At 43.4% G+C, this 23,948-nt stretch overlaps 1 protein-coding gene across 1 annotated transcript in view; it reads left to right on the forward strand.

The window, feature by feature from the left end:
- The window catches only part of adgb (androglobin), a 104,174-nt gene extending 95,031 nt beyond the window's left edge, over positions 1-9,143 (forward strand). The window contains exons 32-36 of the mRNA XM_020496955.2: positions 2,366-2,521; positions 2,644-2,734; positions 2,873-2,990; positions 8,173-8,356; positions 8,671-9,143. Of these exons, the coding sequence (XP_020352544.1) occupies positions 2,366-2,521; positions 2,644-2,734; positions 2,873-2,990; positions 8,173-8,356; positions 8,671-8,862 (741 nt within the window). The 3' untranslated portion in view covers positions 8,863-9,143. The remainder of the gene's footprint in view (positions 1-2,365; positions 2,522-2,643; positions 2,735-2,872; positions 2,991-8,172; positions 8,357-8,670) is intronic.
- The last annotated feature ends 14,805 nt before the right edge of the window (positions 9,144-23,948 follow it).

The following is a 23,948-nucleotide window of genomic DNA, read 5'->3' on the forward strand; positions in this document are numbered from 1 at the left end:
CTATTTCCCAAATTAACTCAAAGAATATCGATTTTTACAACAGCCGCTAATTAACCAGTTTCCTCTTACAATCTCGTTCTGAACGTCATTTAGCCCGTGAATCTGCACGGACCCGGGTCTCACCAATGAGTTCGTACCACACCAATCTTTGTTGAATATTTATTTACTAAAAAGCTAAAATGATGATAAAAGATACACATAGACAAAACACATTATAGGCTATTGATTAGAACTTAGTATAACGGGCCAACACACTATGGCGCGTGTTACCCAAAATGGGGATTTCAAAGAGAGAGAGGAAAAAGAAAGTACACGAGAGAAATATACATTTGGGTGAATTTGTCAGCTATGCTATTCTAACCCTAGCCTTGCCCCAAACTGCTGCTCTTATGGGTCAGAATATAATGATGTAATTACGTGGGGTAGATCTCCGAGGATTCTCTGCGCAGAGCGTTCAGGGGACCGTTCAGGCTGCTCGATGACGCACTACTCCAGCGCACCTCTCTGATCGTCCTCCCGATGTCAGTGTCCTTTTGGCTTAGGAGTCTGTTCCCTCACCCTTGCTCTGGAAGGGGTCTTCTGAGGACAGACAACTCTGTAGCTCAGAGCTCACAGAAACAGTGTAGCTGCCACGATTCGATGGGAGATGGAGGCTAGGTGGTTCGACTTGAATTCACCCGCATAGACAAAGCTACTCATCCATAGCTTGGGTAGAAAAGGATTTCTTTGTCTTCAAACTTGTGTTGCGTTCTGGGTTCGTTTACTTTTTAGACCTTGGCTGCAGCTTGGGTCACGTAGTCTTCCTGTAAATTCTCTACTCACAGGTTTTATACCCTTGGGTCAAAAGTGGGCGTAACCGCCTTTAGGGCAATTCTCTGGGCGTACCAAGTTAATGAGGCAAGGTCTAGATTTTACTCAAACCCAATTTTAGACAACTAACTTCACATTTCATCTTCCCCAAAACATTCCCTTTGATTTGGACATTTTCCACACAACGTACAATGTATAAACATCAAACATATACTTGGAAAACTCTTCACGTTACAATGTTTTCGTAATAACGTCATCTATTAACCTTTAATAACAAAACCAAAATAACATACATTTTCATATTCCATCTATCGTCATGACCACCATTGTGGCTGACGGAAACCATTGTTCCAAAGTCCCTTTATTTAATGTTTAATGTTCTGAGGCTGGTTCTCCATAGTAACAGGACAAAGGAATTTGTCTGTGGCCTGAGATTTACCAGGGGCGTGAGGGGTCATAAAACCCCCACATCTTCAGGCCCCTAGATCTCTCCTCCTCTGTTGGGGTTGAGAGATAATCTGTAGGGTTGTGGTCTCCTGTAACCTGACCTGGTCAGGACAGGCATGACAACACCATCCCCACAGTGAAGCAATCACTGTATAACATAGTTAAAATAAAGAAAAACCCTTGAATGAGTAGGTGTGTCCAAACTTTTGTCTGGTACTCTAAATATATATATATATTACTTTTTACCAGTTTTTCTTCTCAATTTTCGTGAAATCCAATTGGTAGTTAGTCTTGTCCCATTGCTGCAACTCCTGTACGGACTCGGGAGAGCCGAAGGTCGAGAGCCTTGCGACACACGACCCCGCCAAGCCGCAATGCTTCTTGACACAACGCTTGCTTAACCCGGAAGCCAGCCACACCAATGTGTCGGAGGAAACACCATACAACTGGCGACCGAATTCAGCGTGCATGCACCTTGCCCGCCACAAGGAGTCGCTAAAGCGCGATTGGATAATGACTTGCCGGCCAAACCGTTCCCTAACCCGGACGACGTAGGGCCAATTGTGCACCGCCTCATGGGTCTCCCGGTTGTAGCCGGCTGCAACACAGCCTGGGAACCCAGGTCTGTAGTGAGGCCCCTTGCACTGCGGTGCAGTGCCTTCGACCGCTGCGCCACTCAGGAGGAAACCCTGTATTGTTTTAATAGACCTAACTAAAGCTGTAGCTCTGACCGTAATTGCTTTTCTCCACTGCCTATTTGTCACAACCACTAAAGACAATGCCATTTGAAAGGCAGATTTCACTAAAAGCGCTCTCCTTGACTAAATTTCAATTTTGACGTAGCCGTTGTTTTTGCTGCACCGTTGATGCAGCACGAGCTGAACGAGGGAGAGCGGATATGATTTGTGAATAGATGAGCTGAGAAATGATCCTCCGTCATGTGCACGGATGAGATAGACAGGTGAGTACATCATGACTTGGAGCTGTGTCTCTTCTCTCTTTATGCAAGACTGGCTGGCTATAGCGCCATAAGAAAGAGATATTGGGAGATATCTGTAACATCCCTCTGAAGCTTATGAAGGCTATTTGTGTATGTGTGTGTTTGTAGAGCCTGGATCAGTCGAAGCCTTACTGGACGCTGCGTGTGGTGAGTGACCAGTGTGATGCGGAGGTAATCGAGGTGAGGAAGGACACAGAGAGACTGGATGAAATCAGAGCTATGAAACAAGCCTGGGAGACCGCTGAGCCTGGCAGGTGTATCAAGGTAGAACAAACTCTATAGTGTATCTCTCCTTTTTTGTTTCTCTCTCTCATGACATGGTGATTGAGTAATAATCAATATTAATAGATATGTAACAGTATTGAGGATGTTGTAATGTGTTTCAGGCCCTCCAGTCCAGACTACAGTTCATTAACAAACTCCTAAGTGGGGCCAATGCAGACACACCCACTGATGGAACAGAGAGTGGAGAGCCAGGTACCACACTCTGCAAACTCACCTACACATCTCTGAGTATTTCATTTGATACAGTATTTTGTAGAACAGTTGATGAAAGCAATGGTCACCTGTTATGAACAGTAGGTTTAGTGATGTATTTTTCTGGTTTTCCTGCAGCTATCCACTCCCAGTCTCCTGATGCTCATATGAGTCCGTCCAATCAGGAGCTGGCTCTCCTCAGCCAACCAGATTCCTCCCAGCACCACTTACCTATGGACTACACCCCCTTCATCAGGTCTCTCACTCTCTCAGTATAATTCACTCTACACTCTCTCTCTCTCTCTCTCTCTCTCTCTCTCTCTCTCTCTCTCTCTCTCTCTCTCTCTCTCTCTCTCTCTCTCTCTCTCTCTCTCTCTCTCTTTCTTTCTTTCTCTCTCTCTCTCTTTTTCTTTCTTTCTTTCTTTCTCTCTTTCTCTTTCTCTCTCTTTCTTTCTCTCTCTCTCTCTCTCTTTCTTTCTCTCTCTCTCTCTCTCTCTTTTTTCACTTCTCTGCATTACTGCTTTTGGTGATATGTTTTTCCAGTTTGGTAAGAGGGAAAGGGTCTCCCTGACCCATAGAGTACAATCCACTGAAGCCATTTAACCTGCTGTCTTGCCCTCTTCTCCCCTTCATCTCCAGTCCCCTCTGTGACCCTAGTTTCCTCTCTCGGTAACCCACGGTAATGTGATGTCCCCTCACCACCCCAGACTAGCCCAGTATATCAGTCCCTCTTTGCAGGGTCTGGAGGTGATACACAGGCCTGGCTCATTTCCTGCTGTCACTGGACAAGCTGTTTTCATCTGCACCATGGCTCTCTGTCGTGCGCGCGATCAGTGTCTAATGCACCCTCACGTTTTATCCTTCCTTCGTCATAGATAGTGGGTTATAATCAATGGAGTTTTAATGCAGCTGTTCTGTGGACATTTTATTGACCCAGAATCACAGGGGTAGAAGAATTTCTCTGCTTAAGGCAATAGTGGATAGACTGTCTTCTGTCTACTAGCTCTCCTTCCTTCAGAGAGTGAGTGAGAGTGAGTGAGTGAGAGTGAGTGAGTGAGTGAGAGTGAGTGAGTGAGAGTGAGTGAGAGTGAGTGAGTGAGAGTGAGTGAGAGTGAGTGAGAGAGAGTGAGAGAGAGTGAGAGAGAGTGAGAGTGAGTGAGTGAGTGAGTGAGAGTGAGTGAGAGTGAGTGAGAGTTTGCCTACTCAGCAGCCATCCCAGACTCCATACATCAGCAGGTTTAACCTCGCTAGCTTTTCTTTCTGGTCCTCTCTGGGGTTGCAACCCCAGCTTCCATTGGAGCTTTAAACAACAGCATGACAAGATCACACGCCTCTATTGAAGTGATAATGCCGTTGTTTGGAGGATATATTGGTACTTATGAACACAGTGCATTCGGGAAGCTTTTAGACCCCTTGACTTTTTCCACATTTTGTTTTGTTGCAGCTTTATTCTAAAATGGATCAAGTAAATGTTTTCCCTCATCAGTCTACACACAATACCACATAATGACAAAGCGAGAACAGTTTTTAGAATTTTTGGCAAATGTATTCAAAATAAAAAACAAATACCTTATTTACATAAGTATTCAGACCGTTTGCTGTGAGACTTGAAATTGAGCTCAGGTGCAGCCTGTTTTCATTGATCATCCTTGAGATGTTTCTACAACTTGATTGGATTCCACCTGTGCTAAATTCAATTGATTGGACATGATTTGGAGAGGCACACACCTGTCTATATAAGGTCCCACAGTTGACAGTGCATTTCAGAGCTAAAACCAAGCCATGAGGTTGTGGGAATTGTCCGTAGAGCTCCGAGACAGGATTATGTCGAGGCACAAATTTGGGGAAGGATACCCAAACATTTTGGCAGAATTGAAGGTCCCCAAGAATACAGTGGCCTCCATCATTCTTAAATGGAAGAAGTTTGAAACCACCAAGACTCTTCCTAGAGCTGGCTGACCGGCCAAACAGCAATTGGGGGAGAAGGGCCTTGGTCAGGGAGGTGACCAAAAACTCGATGGTCACTCTGAAAGAGTTCCTCTGTGGAAATGGGAGAACCTTCCAGAATGACAACCATCTCTGCAGCACTCAACCAATCAGGCTTTTATGGTAGAGTGGCCAGATGGAAGCCACTCCTCAGTACAAGGCAAATGACAGACCACTTGGAGTTTGCCAAAAGGCACCTAAAGGACTCTCAGACCATGAGAAACAAGATTCTCTGGTCTGATGAAACCAAGATTGAACTCTTTGGCCTGAAATCCCCAAATACAGGTGTGTCAAGCTCGTAGCTTCATACCCAAGGAGACTCGAGGCTGTAATCACTGCCGAAGGTGCTTCAACAAAGTACTGAGTAAAGAGTCTGAATACTTATGTAAATGTGATATTTCCAGCTTTTTATTTGTAATACATTTGCAAAAATATCTAAAAACCTGTTTTTGCTTTGTCATTGTGAGGTATTGTGTGTAGATTTATGAGCAAAAATAAATAAATTTTTAAACATAGCTGTAACGTAACAAAATGTGGAAAAACTCAAGGGGTCTGAATACTTTCCGAATGCACAGGCTTTGAGGGGATTATCACTTTTATACAACTGGTTACCAACATATTTAAATAACGCTTGACAATTTTTATTAAAAACTTTTTTTTGATTATTTGATTAATTTCATCCTTCCACGAGATGTAGTCCCAATACAAATCTAGGGTTGCTAAAACCAAGCCGACTGGTCGTCCGTTCTATCGGTTCGGTTGTCAGAGACGCAACCCAGTTGTTCAGTCTTTTTGTTCTGTATCTATGGACGTGATCCAGTAGTTTGTTCTAAAAGTTCCATTGCCATACTGACTGACAATGTTCTTATCCTTTGCCTGCTAGCTAGTCAACTACGGCTAACTTAGTCACGTCAAAAAGTGCAGCCAGACTAACAGCAATGTAGCTGCATTTGTATTTGTTTAAGCTGTTTTCTAGTGACATTTATTTGGATACATCCATAAAAATTAACTAAGAGGTGCAAATTCACCTGGCATAGAAAATGTGCTCACTCTGCCTGCCTGTCGGTCTCATCCCAACACGTTCATCACTATGGGACAGCTGGAGATCGAATTTGAATATTGAAACAATGTTGCAAATGTAGGAGAGACAGACCGCAAGGTTTATACATATCTCCGCTCTCCTCTAACCTCTCCTGTCTCTCCCATTCTCCTCTCTACTCTGCTGGTTCTACATGACAAATGGGATGATATTTGGGTTTATTAATTAAGGAGCTATTTTGGGGTTCCAATAAGCCCGCCACTCCTGTGAGACGTGCCCCTCTCTTCACCCCTCCCCAGCTCACCCCCTTTGTCCCAGTGTGTGTGTGCTGCCGTCTGCTCCTCTGGTTAATGGCTGAAGACACCCGCCCTGATTCACACACACACACCTGCAAACACACAATTGCAGACACACACACACACACACACACACACACACACACACACACACACACACACACTCAATTCTAGACACAGACACACACACTCTTCCAGACACACAGGCACACTCGGAGGGCGGAGAGGGTGATGTTCATTAACCATCCTAAGTCCATTAGCTCCCATCACCTCCCGCCCCCCCTTGGGAAATAGACAGCCATATTTAGCCTTTTCTAATCTACCTTTAAATACCTCACCCACCTCACCTCTCTTCCCCGGGCCCCAGGAGACATACTACACTCAGTCATACCTGGCCCTGACCAGAGACGCCTCGACTCTGCAGCCCAATCCTACAGTCTATTTTTGACATTTCATCATACACCAGCCTAGTGCATCATCTTTCCTTCCATACAGTATGAAGATAGATGGGCATCTCCGAGGGAGGGAGGGACAGAGTGTGTGTGTTGGGAGGGGGTGTAGGATCTGGGATAGGAGACAAGGAAAGGTCAATGATATGCAGTTTATGAGATGGAGGGGAGGGGAATGTGTCCTTGGATGATCATTTTGATCATTCTTGTACTCCCTCGCCTCATCCTTGTATTCCCATTTCTACTTGTCCTCCCCACTGTCTCTTTGGCCCTCTTGCTCCCTCTACTTTTGACTATTTTTATAGTATTCAAATTCAAATTGTATCATAGTCTTACTTCAGATAAATGCTTATGATAAGGAATTGTTCTCTGTTTCAATGTCTTTCATATATGTCTGTTTCATATAGACCGCTGTATGTACCAGTCTCAGAATAGGAGTGCTGATCTAGGATCAGGGACCGGATTCACAAAACCTTCTTAAGAAGATATTTCTTCTTAACTGACATGTTTTCTTTAACTATAGACTTAAGAAGAAAGTTGAGCAAAGTTGCTATTCCTCAATAAAGTAATTGGAAATGTTCTTAAGGTTTTTCCTAAGTTTCTTCCTAAGAAAAAAGTTAAGAAGAAATGGGATTCTTGAAAATAATGCTTTAAGATTTCTTCTTTTGAAATGTGCTTAACTTTAGGACAGCTAAACACTTTTGCAACCATGAACATTTTCTTGCGCTACAGACACAGTTGGCTACCGGATATTTAAATACAGCAATAATACAAATGAACCACCTAGTTAGTAATTAACAATATATTACAATATTCTAGAAGGGTTAAATTGCTAGCGCTATCTTGTCAATTTGCAAAGAAGAACATGGCTAGCTTAGCTAATGTTAATGTCGTTAGCTATGTTGGCTATAATGTCTTTACACGTTAGCTAGCTAACATCGCTAACTAACTTACCGGTCGCACAGTCCCTCTACCACCATCTCTATGATGGGCGACACCTTCTCCTCCAGCTTGTCCACATGAATGGTTTCTCATCTCCCTTCTTCTTAGCAGCCTACTTGATGTCGGACCACTTCTTTTTTTACGGCGTCACTGTCCCTTGCCATACCCTCGACGGCAGAGACCGACTCGGCCACTCTCGCCCGTCCTTTCTTTTTGGTTATCAAGTTATCAAGTCTCCCCAACAGCATCTTTTTCCTGGCTGCTATTTCCTCCACCTTCACTTCAATCTCTTTTCTTGGTTGACCATTTTTTATTTTGATATAGCTAGTGTGATGGCTATATGATGTTTGAAAAATAACGAAATAACTCAATCCGATCATCCCTGTCACATAGGCTTATTTATTGGTTTCAAGCACGTTACTAATGTCATTTATGAAGTTCCTTAAGGAAACAACGAATTCCTCAGAACATTTTGAGGAATTGCATTTACGAACTATCTTATGAACTTCCCATTTTGTTCCTTAAACTTCTCAACTTTTTTGCATAAGTAATATTTTGTGAATCCAGCCCCAGGTCCCCTCTGTCCATGTAATCTTTTTCGTGATGATCTAAAAGGCAAAACTGAGGCTCAATCAGCACTCCTCCTCTGAGACGCTTGACACATATGGCCCCAGATATTCTACCTAACTAAGCATGTTGCCCTGTATGCTGTGCTCTACTGTGTAGGAGGCAGCAGGAGGTTCCTGTTCTGAAGGACCAGGTGATGGAGGAGGCCCAGCAGAGGGAGCGCTTAGAGCAGATCCAGGGCTTCAGGTTGGTCAGAGACACTGTGCTGGAGCACCGCAGGCAGGAGCAGGCTAACAGGAAGGAGCTCAAGAGACGCCAGCTGGAGATGTACGACGGCCTACAGGTCAGCACAGGGTTAACAGGGTTGTACATATAACGCACAGGTACGTGCACACACACATACACACAACACAGAGAACAGAACAACTCTGCACAAACGGTATAAAACTATGATTCATACTGTTATGACTTTGAGAGGAAAAGGGACAGGACAGGATAGGATATCAGTAGCCTTCCGAGCCGCTTGATCGCGCGAGCTTACATGAATGGTTCGCCATTTGTGGGAACTCGCGAGATCAGGCAGCTCGTGAGGCTAGGATATCAGTTGACCGTCTCTCGTACCGCCTTCTTTGTCCCCTTCCCCCTCTCTCTGTCCAGGTGGCGCTGGGAGTGCAGCGTCAGAAGGTGCTGGCGGCCCGGGAGGGGTTCCGAAACCGGCTACTGGAGGCGGAGCTTCGTCGTCAGGAGGAGGAAGAGGTGGCTCTGGAGGCCGCAAGGCAGGTGGAGCTTGAGAAGAACGCCGCCCAGCAACCCAGCAAGCAGGCCAAAAGTGCCAGCAAGAAGAAGTGATCCCATTGGGTACGCCTTCACTGTCCCCAACCCCTCCTCCTTGATTGTCAGCCAATCTGAGTCAGTCGTTACGATATAGAGCAATATTTATAGAGAGCAATATTCACCTAAAGTGTTTTTACTTGTTTAGAAAATATAATTTTATTGCAAATAGTGCTTCATTAAATACTATTCACATGTATTTGTTATTCCAGTCTGATTCTGATAGTGCTGCAATGTTGTCTGTTCTTTCTGTCTGTCATTAAAACACTGTGTCAGCTATCTGGAGGACTCAAACCTCAGGTTGAGTAACTTGTAACTTCTATACAGTGAAACATCTTGCCCATTGCAAGAAAACATATTGCAGACATCAAAATGACAGAAATAGAAAATGCACAGAACCCAGTTGTCAGTCATTTCCTCAATTATTGATCACTTCCCTCTAAAGAACGCCAGGGACATCTTTAATACCTACGCATGATTGATTTTACCTTTATATTCATCTGCAGTTTTGAAGGTCACAGTATTGACTGGATCACCAGATCAATGGAAGACACAAGTGTTGGGCTCAACCAAACATCTATGGGCTGGCTGACTGACTGATTGGTTAGTTAAGACTGCCTCGCACCATTCGTATTGCGGCCTGGTTTGGTTAATTCCCAATAAGCTCACCTTGCTGATCAATGGTAGTGTGGTAGTGTTGATGGCAGGCAAACCAGCTTTGGTCAAAGTAGAAGGAAACAGAGAATATGTTTGAACTACAAGTATTACAGCTCTGATGCCCTGAGTTAGAGAGAGTGGTACAGTCAAAGCCTGAATCAACAATCTTGACATCTTTGGTACAGCTTCTCACAGGTAGGACAATGGCCCTGGTCCAATACTTCAGAGATGCATCCTTCCTTGTTCTCTTGAGGTAAGCACAGATCTAGAAGTGACTGAATAGGTGAAAGCAAACTGCTGCCTTATTACTTCCACCAATCAACTCAGATTCATGATGACTTCAGGGAAGTGTAGGTAGGGAGGAAGGCTGCATTTATAAAGTATTCAAACAGTCCTGAGGAGAGGAGAGCCCAGTCAGTGTAGTCCTAGTCAGGTGCTGAGGAACGGGAAATCAAATTAAAAATAAAGGGGCAATGGTGCCATCTAGTGGTGTTAATGCTTAATACACCCTCATCGGTGCTCTAATCTAAAAGCCTTCGAAATGCTATGGGATTCTCAAGGTTGACAATAATGAATAGTTACATTTTGTGCCAGAAGAAACTATTGTGTGAGTGCACATGTTCATGCGTGCAAATGTATGTGTGTGTGTTGCAGGTTGAGTCAGCGGCGCAAGGGTGTACAGAGCTATTCCATTTGGTTGTAGATGGCTCACCTCACACATCCTTATGGAGAATTCTGGCATGTTCCTATGGCCTACAACAACACTACATGACAGTGTCGTTATTGTAGGCAAGGTCACCATAGACCTCTACATTATGTGATAATATGTACGTATGTATCATGTCAGTCAGTGTGTGTTCTACCTAGCTGCAGACCGTAATAAGAGAGTGTACTCACATAGGCCTGTGCTGTCCAGACTGTGTGTGTGTATGTTCAGCCTGGCAGTCAGGCCTCATCCAGCCAACACAACCCTTATTTCCCCCCCGTAGCCGCATGACGGAGCTAATCCACTAAACCCTGTTCCAGGCACAGAGCGTTCCCTGCTTCCTTCTCCTCTGCTCTCCCTCACTTTTCATTTCATCATTGTTATTTTCAGTTTTTCTCTTGTTTGTTTCCCTTTCCACTGAGGTGCAGGAAAACCTTCTATGCCTGGCAGCTTGTTCACCTTCTTTCATTGAAAAGCATGATGGCAAACCTGTCCTTTATTATGAAATTCCGTAACAGTGTAATTGCCATCGACGTGTGTATTAATTGTAAAGCCGTCTGTTCTGTAAGTCGGCAGCTGTTGTGTTTATGATATGATATAAATATGTTGTGAGGGAAGGGTAACTATGGAACAACCTTGAGCAGAAGGGAGGTCGAGCCTAGTTGTGTGTGTGTCTGACTAAATGTGTCAGTGTGTAACGAGAGAATCTGTGTGGGGCTTAATTGGAGGCGTAGAGAAAGGGATGATGAAATCAGGTGAAACTGGAGCAACACACACAGACAGAGCAGTCCTTGAGTGACGTGTGTGGGCTTTGGAACCCCTTTCCCTCCCTGCTGAGCACCATGACAAATAGGAATCGTTGAGTCATCCATCTACATACAGAAGGACATGGATCGGCCGGTCAGAAGGTATTCGCTCATACTTGCGAGTCTTTGACACAGACAGGGAGAGAATAACAAGAGGATGACTCATTCAACCTGTCAATATATCCATACATTCGGACTCCCTACTTCCTGACCCATTCACACATTTACTGAGTCACACACTTACACGTGAAGTACTGAATTTTCCTGCAATTTTGTATAGCTCTTTCAACAAGATCTCAAAGCACTTTACATTGTATTTTATGTATTTGGTTGGTTGACTCATGCGCGCACATAGACTCCTCTGTGAGCTCAGTGAGGTGGGAGAGGGTCATTTGGATCGCTGGTTCCACATTGTGCTGCAGCACTGCCCTCTGGGAATTGAAATCCTCCAGGGGGTACAGTCTTTTGCCACAAGAGAGCGAGAGAGAACTGCTTCTCAGCCCTGTTTGATGAGGAGGGTTAGGCAGGGTGCCAGAGCCTTGCTGTTTTATGGAACGATTGCACCGTAGACAGGAGAAGGTAGGCTTCCAGGATTGAGCTCAAGGTTTTACTGCAGTAATCCGCCACATCCTAACACACACAAGCACACGCTGTCCCGCACACACACATCTTTTTTTTTTTTTTTATCTGTCGTCAAAATGATGAAAGCTTGACAGCACCCCAGACTAGTAGCAAAGAAATGCTGACCTGGATGCAGTTTCACCTCAGTAATCCTTCTCTGCTCTACCTTCCCTGTTACTCCCCCTGAGCCTTACTCCCTCATCTGTCTCCCTGACGCCCAGTCAAGGAGCAAAGTGCAAGACGCACAGGAGCGACAACACAGCAAGATGTCAAATAAATGAGGGTGGAAAACAGAGAAAAGAACAAATAGCTGACTGTCAGAAATACAGGAGGAGTGAACACAATAAGGTCACAGCTGAGGAAAACACTAAATGGTGCAGCAAACAGACAAGCAAACACATCCTCGTCAGAAAGTTTTAACAATCTAACTGTTAATGCTGTGACAATACTCTGGGGTCTTTTTGCAGATATGATTCCCATTGGACCTCCCAGCCTGGTCTCATAGACTAGACATAGTAAATGTACACCCGAGACACTCAAATTAGTATGATACGGAACGTTTGGGATGGTTAGACAGAAGGTTATTTAAAGCAAAAATGAAAGTAAGGTTGTTGGTCAGCCACGATGGGTGAGCGTGTAATGTGAACGTCTAGCAACCCCAATGTTGTGTGTTCAAATCATCATGGACAACTGTAGCATTTTAGCTAATTGGCAACTTTGCAACTACTTACTATTTATTTGCAACTACTTAGCATGTTAGCTTCCCCTAACCCCTAGCCTAGCTAATGTTAGCCACCTTCCTAACATTAGGAATTTATCATACGTTTTGCAAATTCGGAACATATTGTACAAATTGCAATTCGCAATAGATCATAAAAATTGTAATTCATAACATAATATACAAAATGAATGCTGGACCACAACCGCTAGCCTAGCGGTTAAGAGCGTTGGGCCAGTAACCAAAAGTTTGCTGGTTCGAATCCCTGAGCCAGTAAGTTGGGAAAATCTGCCGTTCTGCCCTTGAGCAAGGCAGTTAACCCCCAACAACAACAACTGCTCCCAGGGCCCCATGGACGTCGATTAAGGCAACCCCCCGCACCTCTGATTGAGGGGTTGGGTTAAATGCGGAAGACACATTTCGGTTGAATGTATTCAGTATCCCACAAATTAATACATACCATACGAAGCATAACATTTTCTAATTGCATTGTCCTGGACTTATGTTTGCTATGTTACGTCTACACCGGATGCCAGGTTGGACCTCCGTCGTAACATAATTGCTTCTCATTAGGGGTGATTGCATTTGACCGGCAACAGACATGCCTTATTTTACACTTGAGCTGAGAGGTGTCAAGTTGCCAATAAAGCTGAGTTTCCCCGCCGTGGGACGTAGTATCTACTTTAAGTGACTAGTTCTTGTAGAGAACTGGACAGAAGGTCAAACAACCCAGGGGGTCAATGGATAGACAGTGGAGTGGAGACACATTGTGGTAAATCCCTGTGCTCTGTCCATCGATCGTCCAGCTGCTTCCTGGGGTAGAACAGGGAGAGAGCGGAAGACTGTCAGTCACACCAGGGGTGGGATTGGCAGCTGTCTGTCACCCAGGAGATCAAACATGACTTTAAGGACTGAGGGAGTGTGTTTTTTGTTTACTATCCTTGTGGGGACCAGAAGTCCTCACATGGATAGTAAAACTAGCTAATTATTTTTTTCTGGTCCCCAAGAGGAAAAAAGCTATTTTAGGGTTAGGATTTAGGCTTAAGGATAGGGGTTGGGGAAAATAGGATTTTGGATGTAAGATGGCACAGTACAGGTGCATCAAAGCTGGAACCGAGAGACTGAAAAACAGCTTCAATCTCAAGGCCATCAGACTGTTCTTAGAGGCTGCTCCCTATGTACTTAGACATAGAACACTGGTCACTTTAATAATGTTTACATACTGGTTGAGAGGATGCCAAGAGTGTGCAAAGCTCTGCCAAAGGGTGGAAACTTTGAAGAATCTCAAATATAAAATATATTTGGATTGATTAAACACTTTTTTGGTTACTACATGATTCCATATGTGTTATTGCGTGTGTGCGTTCACTTCAGGCCTTGACAGATGAATGGATGAACAGACAGACAGATGACACATTTTTCATTAAATAATTTCAGACAGGCAGGCCATTATGTCGTAACATAATTGCTTCTCATTAGGGGTGATTGCATTTGACCGGCAACAGACATGCCTTATTTTACACTTGAGCTGAGAGGTGTCAAGTTGCCAATAAAGCTGAGTTTCCCCGCCGTGGGACGTAGGAACCATAATGAAAACCGATTACAATTAAGCCCCTGATTTACCACTAGAGGCCCTGGGAGTCACTATAGATAGAGACAGGGCCTTGGTAAGAACACTCTCTGCATTAGATCTTCAGGTATTGTTTCCTAATTCATACATCTCTCATCTCTCTCGGTCTTTGGAAGATTACTTCATATCTCTCCACATCTGGAAGATTAGAGTTGTATTATTGACACGTAGGCTTCAGTGTGAGGTATGAAATTTGGATTATGGATGTAAATCGAACGAAGCATGGAATACTCTCTCCCCCCTAACCTGTTTTCTGAAGATGTAATTACAGTACATGTATGTTTACATTACATGCTGGAATCATGAGGTTGTTTCAGTCTTCTTTATTAGACTCCTTATAAGAGTGTCTTCTAAATGACTTACTTGAATGTAATCCTTTGGTCCCTCTCTTTCTTTGCAATCTCCAATCTTTCTTCCTCAGCCACTTTACATACTAGAAATCCCAATCACTCTAAGTGTCTATGAAGGACATTGGGTAAAACCATCCAAGCTATCCATGGAGGTCAATTCACTCTGTAGGCACCTGTTCCAATTGCCACAGCCAGGAATATTGTTTATGTCTCGGGGCAAACACACACACACACACACACACACAGTTCGGTCATGGTCAGAGACTGCTGAACTTACTTGTTGATCAGTGCGTTTGAACCCTGTGGAGGACGGGCCCGTTTCCCAGAGGAGTGGCGGTCGAATGCCAAACTGTCATATATTGATAATCATTATCGACGGCCGGGGACAGCGATAAACAGGGTGCGAAGAACCAGAGAGACATGCAGTGAGCATCATATTTCTCCACCCACTCCTCTCCTCCTCCTCCAACTCCTTTATCTGCCTGTTGTGTGTGTCGCTGGGACAGAAAATAAATCCTGCTGAGTTATCAACACAGTTGGTGGTCAATGTCATACTAATTCCTGTCAATTCAATAAAAATCATGGGCAGTGTTCAATCAATTTCCAGTTAATGCCTTCTATTGTCTTCGATGACAATGGAAAGGAACCCATTTTTGTATACCCCTTTGCCTGTAGCAAAGAAACGATTCAAAGTCAATGAATTACAAAAAGAGGACATCAGTTTACCTATCTCCAACTTGGTTCTTTAAAACAGCTCTTCATGTATTGTCTTCCGACAGGTGGCATCACTCCTATGCGACGGTCATCCCTCAACAGTGCAGTCGGGATCATTGCGCTTTCTGATGTTTTTTTTTCTTTTTTACCTCAGAACCCTCCTCCATTTTGGCTCCTTTGACTGCAGTTTCTCAGTGTGAATGTGCTCCCCTGAAAGCCCTGTGTCACCGCGTTAATGACATTACCGGTGCCCTTTAGTTTAATCATAGCGTCTGTCTCCTCCCAGGGAGTTGTCTGTTGATAAGAGTCCTATCGCCTTTGCTGATTGTAGGCACTGATACCAGCTGTGCCGCCCTGAGTGTAGAGCAGACTAGCCAGCCAGTGTCACGTCAGGTCCATTCCCCGAGCCTTGCCGCTCCAATGCACACTTCGGCGCACGCACGCACCCACACACACACACACACACACAAAGAGACGCTCACACACACACACAAAGAGATGCTCTCACACACACACACACACACACAAAGAGACGCTCTCACACACACACGCAGAGATGCACACACAATCCAATCCAAGCCCCTACCTACACACACAAAACCAAACACCTCTCTCTCTCTCTCTCTCTCTCTCTCTCTCTCGCTCTCTCATATACACACACTCCCACGTATGCACACTCTCTTCACCCGTCTCCGTCTCGCCATCATCTCTGGGTTGTTACTGTTCATAGCTGCATATTTCACTGACCTTTTGCTATCGTCCATTTGAATCTGATTGGACCTATCCTTGTTAAACAAGCACTCACCTTTTTACAAGGTCAGCATCAAAGAATCCTGTGACTCCATATATCTCTCCTCTCTGTTGGAGGTAAATATTGTCCTCTGTCAGTGAAACTTCAAACAGGCACAAGTCATTATTGGGCTGGTTATTTAAGATGGGTGTCATGAAAAGTGCCATGGTTTTAATGAAGGATTTATTATGTTTTTAAATATCTATGCCTCCATCCGTTAATCTCATTTATCACTTAGGAAGAGTTATGAGGTTCTGTGCAGTAGAGGGTACACGCATGTATACGCCTTATACACACTTATTTTTCAGTGAGCATTGCGCATACTGACTTCTTAATCCCGATGATGCGTATCAAAGTAGTGTAGCGGAGGTATACGCCGTATCAACGAATAAGGCTGATGGAACAGATCAGAATGTTTCGCTTAAAATGTTGATCATTTAGGTGCAGCAATGTGCCCACCGTGGTAGGCCTATGCATGAATGTTCCAAAATGCAATTTGTGGGATAATGCCTTTCTAAAATGAACACCACACACCCGAACGGTTTCATGGACATTACATGGAAATGGACATGCATGGTAAAAAACGTTAGGAATGTTGAAGAGGGGAGATCTAAGCATGCAGAAACTATCATGGGCTGCTAATATGACTAGGATAATGCCATTGGCTGCTAGACAATGAAATATGGAAAAGCAATAGAACTTTAAAGTCTTTAGAAAAGAATTGCCTCCACGTTTCTATGGTGGGATCGTGGATAAAGGCCTCATTGAGGCAAGGTAAGACATGCCTCATAATATGAAGTAAAACGTCCAGGTTTTGAGCAATTAAGGAACAGGACAAATATAGTGAAGCTAATGACAGGCATAACTGTACTCTGGTAGATGGAAAGGCTTTCCTAATAACCGTCTCAATTAAACGTTAGGCTACTTTGTAGCTAGCTATGTCTATCTGGCAAAATTATGTCATGATTATTTGCGTCAATCCAGTGGCCATTTGTTTTGCAAACTCCCATCTCATGTGCTACAGAAACACCGCTAACCAAATAGTGCTAGGTGCCTGTGGACTTGAATTAAACGGTAACTACACTGAATTAAATGGTAGCTACACTCAAACATGTGTTCTATTTTTTTCCCAGACCTCAAAAGTGGTCTCCTGATGTGGTTTAAGCATTCTCATGGACTTATAACATCCAATTTGGTTGTGTTTCTATTAAAATTGTTTGACTTTCAGAACAGAAACCTGAATAAAAAGAATATACATCTGAAACATGTGAATTTCTGACTCAGTTGAGACTCATTTCTGTTTCAATAGTAGGCCTACTTGCACAGCTTGACCTGACTATGAAAGACCAATATGGGATTTATAATTTGAGGTCATTTAAGTGTATGTCACTGTTTCTAATATAATTTTTCACACAGGTCGCCTTCGCTGGGTGGGCGTCTTCTCCAGGCATCACTGCACCACTGGTTCTGTGTGACCATAGGGGGTGTCATTTACCAAGATATCTCCCATACTGTGTGACACACACATTTACACACACACACACACGTAATCAGAGCCCGAATGACATTGAAACATCCCCTTATTTAACCACACACAGACAATTAAGCACTCCCTCAAGGACAGCGACTCATTAATCCTTTACACTTGTGGGAATTTGGATATATGGATAGGGCTAAATTGAAATGTTTCGTACAGAAGACAATGTATAATATGAAAAGCATAAGAATTGAAAGGGAACAGTTTGGAGATTATGGGAAAGGTATTAGGCCAAATTTGAGAGAACAGTTCACCTGACTGACACAAGAAAGAATCCAAACATTACACTGCTGATTTTATGTGAATTTTACACTGAATGTCCAAACATTAGGAACACCTTCTTAATATTGAGTCACATCCCCTTCTGCCCCCACAACAGCCTCAATTCACCGGGGAGTCAGAAGCGTTCCACAGGGATGCTGGCCCACGTTGACTCCAAAGCTTCCCAAAGTTGTCAAGTTGGCTGGATGTCCTTTGGGTGGTGGACTATTCTTGATACATCCAGTAAACTTCTGAGCGTGAAAAATGCAGCAGCATTGCAGTTCTTGATTTTCTTATGCCTGGCACCAACTCCCATACCCTGTTCAAAGGCACTATATTGTCCATTCACCCACTGAATGACACACCACACACAATCCATGTCTCAGTTGTCTCAAGGCTCAAAAATATTTATTTAACCAGTCTCCTCCTCTTCATCTACACTGATTGACATCAATAAGGGATTATAGTTTTCACCTGGTTAGTCTATGTCATGCAAAGAGCAGGTGTTCCTAATGTTTTGTACACTAGGTACTTTTCGCCGCATTTGTTGATAACGACATCTGAAAATACTCTGGATGCATTCAGTAACATCCCACTGGGCACACACTGGGTGAATCCACGTGGAATAAATGTTGAATTGACATCTGTGCCGTGTGGGATGATAAGAATATTCCCACAAAAAAAAATGTAGGGTTGGCGCAACATAAAACTAAAAAAATTGCCAAGGGTTTGAGTGAGAGGACTAACTGGTGTCTCCAAGTGGCCGCACACCTCTCCGAAGTGTACACAGTTCCGAAGTCATTCCAATGCACTTTTATGACTCAAATATGCTTTTTTTGAGCTCTCCTCGCAAGCGCACACTTGTCGTTTTGTTTGGAACACAACCCTGCGTCCTCGCCATCACACGATTTCTGTTTTAAACAATCCAAAAAACGTCCCATTTATAAATCTGGGTCAGGTGAGCATCATTTGAAAGCTTGTTCTGTTGCCTGTTATGAAATAGGATTTTACAGTGTTCGGCAATTCAGAGAAACCGATCGTAATTTTGTGCGCATAGAAAAGTGTCGGGTGAGTGTTCCGCAGTGAATTTTCTTCACAATTGACAAACATAAATAGGCTTATTCTGTTCAGAACAACCCAGGGTATGATGCCGTGTCATAAACGTTGACACAGTGAAATGAATTGTATGATATGGAAATGTGCACATTTGGACTCGGGTGTTTGCCTTGCTTCCATGACATAGGTATTTATTATAATCCTCAACATCTCATCTTTATAAATACATCACGTCCTCTTAAATTACAGCACTTCTCTCACTCACGACTGCGTTGCTCAAGTTCAGAGAGGCTGACAGTCAAAATCCATACTGTGCTGTGAAGCACAGAGCCTGAGCTCTGATGTCATGTTACTGTACAGCCACTGCGTTCTAATGTAGTTTATCAGTGCCCAAATCTGCTATTTAAACCTGCATACGGGTACAACTTTAAAGGGATACCCTTTAAATCCTCTGAGGCTCAGAATGTGTGTGCGTATATGAGTACATATTGCGTATCTGAGCGAGGTGTCCTATCCCTCGTTAGGGTCCGTTGCTGTGCATTGTGGGTTGATGGCAGTGTGCCGGTGGGATGGTGAGGTCATAAGGCTCTGTACTCAGGTGTGTTGTGATCAGCTAGATTAACTGCACCTGTCATTTAAGGTAGAAAGGTCGTTCAAACCTCCTCTCTAGCGTAATATGTTGTCTCAGTGCATGACAAATAGAGGCTTCCCATCGTCCCTTTGACCTGGCATTGTCCCAGATTTTCACACACATACACCATTTAACCTGTGACCTGTCATTGTCCCTTTACAGTAATGTGCTGTTAAACCAAATGTTTTGGAAATGTATTGTAACATACTGTAGCGACCCGCACAGACAGCTGTGTGTTATGTGTTAGGCTAGTAGGTGGTTGTGTTGTACTGCCGGGCATCCTGGCGGTTGGCGGAGTGGTGTGGAGGGGGGTTGGGCAGGGGGATGGAGCATTGGAAGTTAAGGTTTAGCCTTTGTTCTCTCTCTTACGTCTGGGCTTCACAAGAGAAGGTCACGATTGGCTTGTGGGTTATCTTTCATTTATTTGGTGTGGGCTACGGCCAAACAGTAGCCTGTGTAAAGTTGGTTTAATAAACCGTAAACTCAACCCTCTGTCTGGACAATTGTTCCTTTATGATCTAGTCAGGTCATTACAATACTGTACTTTTTTTCCTTTCTTTTTTTACAGTATCTTACAGGTAACTGACTGCCAGTAAATTACCGTAAATGTAGTCTGTCGTTATAGCTACGCACTAGGCTAGTTTTTTTTATGTTGAAATGATATACGAAAGCCAATGTGTTTTTGCCCAGGATAGCGTTTACTCGTCCTTGTACATACGTCCTATTGGGTGTTATACTGCCTGTTATTGAGTTTCCATTAAGATGTCGATGTTAGAGAGATTTATCAGAGTAAAAAGCCTGTACATGATGCCACCACAGATAAGTACCAAGTCATCTGTTACACAAATGACCAACATGATGGTGTTATGATGGTGTTGTTGGTCTTAATGTATAGTGCTGCAGTGCCAAAGAGCCTGCCCTTTTCACCCCAATGATGTATACATGTCTATGGTTCATCCTAACCCCTGGCGTTGGATTACCACTAGATTAGACATACAATATGTTGTACAGAAACACAGATCCCTGTGTATGTGTATATTTCCCACAGTTACTCTGCTAACTGATGACAGATGGGGTGCTCCAGGGCCAGGATGATTTATTGTGATGGGATTGGTCCGTACATGTCCTGCGATTAAAAGCCGGTCCTCGGGTTTAATCACAGTCGGCCAATCAGATCCAAGATGTGATGAGTTGCTCTGTTTATGAGAGGGACTGTCATGTGTCAATATGCAGAAAGGCAAATTAGTGACATCAGATGACCTTGAACTATAATCAAATATTGATTGAGGTTCTAAAAATAACACACCTAGACTGAAAACAGAATGTTACACCTCTGTCCATGCCCCACCCCTCTTAATTTATTTCTCACCCTTTCTTTCTCTTCCCCCTTCCTTGCACTTTGTCAGTCTCAAAGAGAACAATGCAGCGCTGGGTCAATGGAAGGCTTTATCAAAGCACACAGCAGTCTGATTCTGAATGCAACGGGCAAACGCACGCACGCACACACACACACACACACACACACACACACACACACACACACACACAGCAGCAAGATGAATGGCCATGACACAATGGTGGTAAATTAAATCACTGATGAAACAGTCACCAAGGGCCCTCCATCCCACGCTGTGGCCTTGCATGTGTGTGGGCGGGAGGTATCTCGTTTCTCAGACACACACACACACACACACACACACACACACACACACACACACACACACACACACACACACACACACACACACACACACACACAGGGAACAGAATAGCTAATAAGCGCCTGTTTTCTTTGCTCTTTAAATCTATTCTATAACGGAAGGATATTATTAGGCTGGGTTGGGAGGGGGTCAATATGAGTTCATTATGCAAATATAAATCCCAACAGGACTATATTGATATACTTAATAAATATATAATTTGCACACCATTTGTCTTTGTTTCTTATTCAATACTGTCTTCTACCAATGCAATACTAATGTAATAACTGGGTGGCATTTTTACAATATAACAGTGTAACAGTTTATATAACTCCTGAACCGACAATGTTACTTCCGCACATTTATTGTCAACTCACCTCACCCACCACCATGTGTAGCATTCACCTGGTGTGTACTGTAGGGTACTAACCACTATATTTCATCCCAAAACACACAGACAGCCACATCAGACAGCTGGATCTATGAATAGCACAACACAGCAATTTGGCCAGTGTTGGGATTTTTTCAGTGTAACATTTCTAGTGTTGATTCTGAAGTTAAATTCACTCTGTAACATGCTGACCACACCGCTCGCGTCGCAAAATAAATGTAAACGTACAGTTGAAGTGGGAAGTTTACCATACACTTAGGTTGGAGGCATTAAAACTCTCTTTTTCAACCACCACACAAATGTCTTGTTAACATACTATAGTTTTGGCAAGTCAGTTAGGACATCTACTTTGTGCATGACACGGTAATTTTTCCAACAATTGTTTACAGACATTATTTCACTTATAACTCACTGTATCACAATTCCAGCAGGTCAGAAGTTTACATACACTAAATTGACTGTGCTATTAAACAGCTTGGAAAATCCAGAAAGTGGCTTTAGAAGCTTCTGATAATTGACATCATTTGAGTCAATTGGAGGTGTACCTATGGATGTATTTCAAGGCCAACCTTCAAACTCAGTGCCTCTTTGCTTGAAATCATGGGAAAATCAAAAAAAAAATTTTGGGGGAAAATTGTAGACCTCCACAAATCTGGTTCATCCTTGGGAGCAATTTCCAAACGCCGGATGGTGCCACATTCATCTGTACAACCAATAGTATGCAAGTATAAACACCATGGGACCACGCAGACGTCATAACGCTCAGGAAGGAGACCCGTTCTGTCTCCTAGAGATGAACATACCTTGGTGAGAAAAGTGCAAATCAATCCCAGAACAACAGCAAAAGACCTTGTGAAGATGCTGAATGAAATAGGTACAAAAGTATCTATATCCACAGTAAAATGAGTCCTATATCGCCATAACCTCAATTGCCGCTCAGTAAGGAAGAAGCCATTGCTCCAAAACCGCCAAAAAAGACAGACTACGGTTTGCAACTGCACATGGGGACAAAGATCGTACTTTTTGGAGAAATGTCTTCTGGTCTGATGAAACAAAAATAGAACTGTTTGGCCATAATGACCATCGTTATGTTTGGAGTAAAAAGGGGGAGGCTTGCAACCCGAAGAAAACCATCCCAACCGTGAAGCACAGGGGTGGCACCATCATGTTATGGGGGTGCTTGCTGCAGGAGGAACTGGTGCACTTCACAAAATAGATGGCATCATGAGGCGGGAAAGTTATGTGGATATATTGAAGCAACATCTCAAGACATCAGTCAGAAAGTTAAAGCTTGGTCGCAAATGGGTCTTCCAAATGGACAATGACCCCAAGCATACTTCCAAAGTTGTGGCAAAATGGCTTAAGGACAACAACGTCAAGGTATAAGAGAGGCCATCACAAAGCACTGACCTCAATCCTATAGAAAATTTGTGGGAAGAACTGAAAAAGCGTGTGCGAACAAGGAGGCCTACAAACCTGACTCAGTTACACCAGCTCTGTCAGGAGGAATGGGCCAAAATTCACCCAACTTATTGCGGGAAGCTTGTGGAAGGATACCCAAAGCCTTTGACCCAAGTTAATCAATTTAAAGGCAATGCTACCAAATACTAATAGTGTGTATGTACATTTCTGACCCACTGGGAATGTGATGAAAGAAATTAAAGCTGGAATAAATCATTCTCTCTACTATTATTCTGACATTACACATTCTTAAAATAAAGTGGTGATCCTAACTGACCTAAGACAGGGGATTTTTACTAGGATTAAACGTCAGGAATTGTGAAAAACTGAGTTTAAATGTATTTGGCTAAGGTGTATGTAAACTTTAGACTTCAACTGTACATGTTATTCAATTATTGCACCCACACTGCTCGCGCGCGCGCGCCAACGAGCGTCTGTATTGCCAAGCATTAAAATAGAAGTCAGTTCTATTTGTGATGCTGAACGCGGTGCAAGTCCTGCCTCTCCTATATCCTCATTGGTTTATCGAAGCAGATATCCATGTGTCATCTCCTCATTGGTTATACCCACGTGGATGATTGAAAGATGAACTGAGTTTGGTCGGTCGTCGTGGTAACTATGAAGGTTAGATGCCAATCGGCATGTAAAGTCCAAAGAAGAAAAGGCCTGGAAGGAGGAGAGATGACTAGAAATGATTTGATTGACCGTTTTATGTTTGGACTAATTGTAAGAGCAGAGGACCTTGTGCATTTCAGATAAAATAACTCAGTGTTTATATCCCAGGACAAATTATCTAGCAACAGCAAGATAGCTAAATAGGACAAATTAGCTGTCAACTGCAAGCTAGCTATCTAAATTGCCATAAATGTTTAATGCTTTTTGATTAATATCTTTGGTTCAGAGTTTGTTTTGATATTTCAACCTGCGTGTCATTATCACGTTTGGTGTGGGGGGACAAAATCTATTTGCGCATGATGGCACATGCGCACGGCTAGTTTAGGTACGGTGTAAGTGTGAAATTAACACTCAGTGGTGTAAAAGAACCCCCAGTGCTGGTGTTAATAACTATAGTTAT

This window comes from Oncorhynchus kisutch, linkage group LG12 (assembly GCF_002021735.2).
Source record: "Oncorhynchus kisutch isolate 150728-3 linkage group LG12, Okis_V2, whole genome shotgun sequence".
Taxonomy (NCBI): Eukaryota; Metazoa; Chordata; class Actinopteri; order Salmoniformes; family Salmonidae; genus Oncorhynchus; species Oncorhynchus kisutch.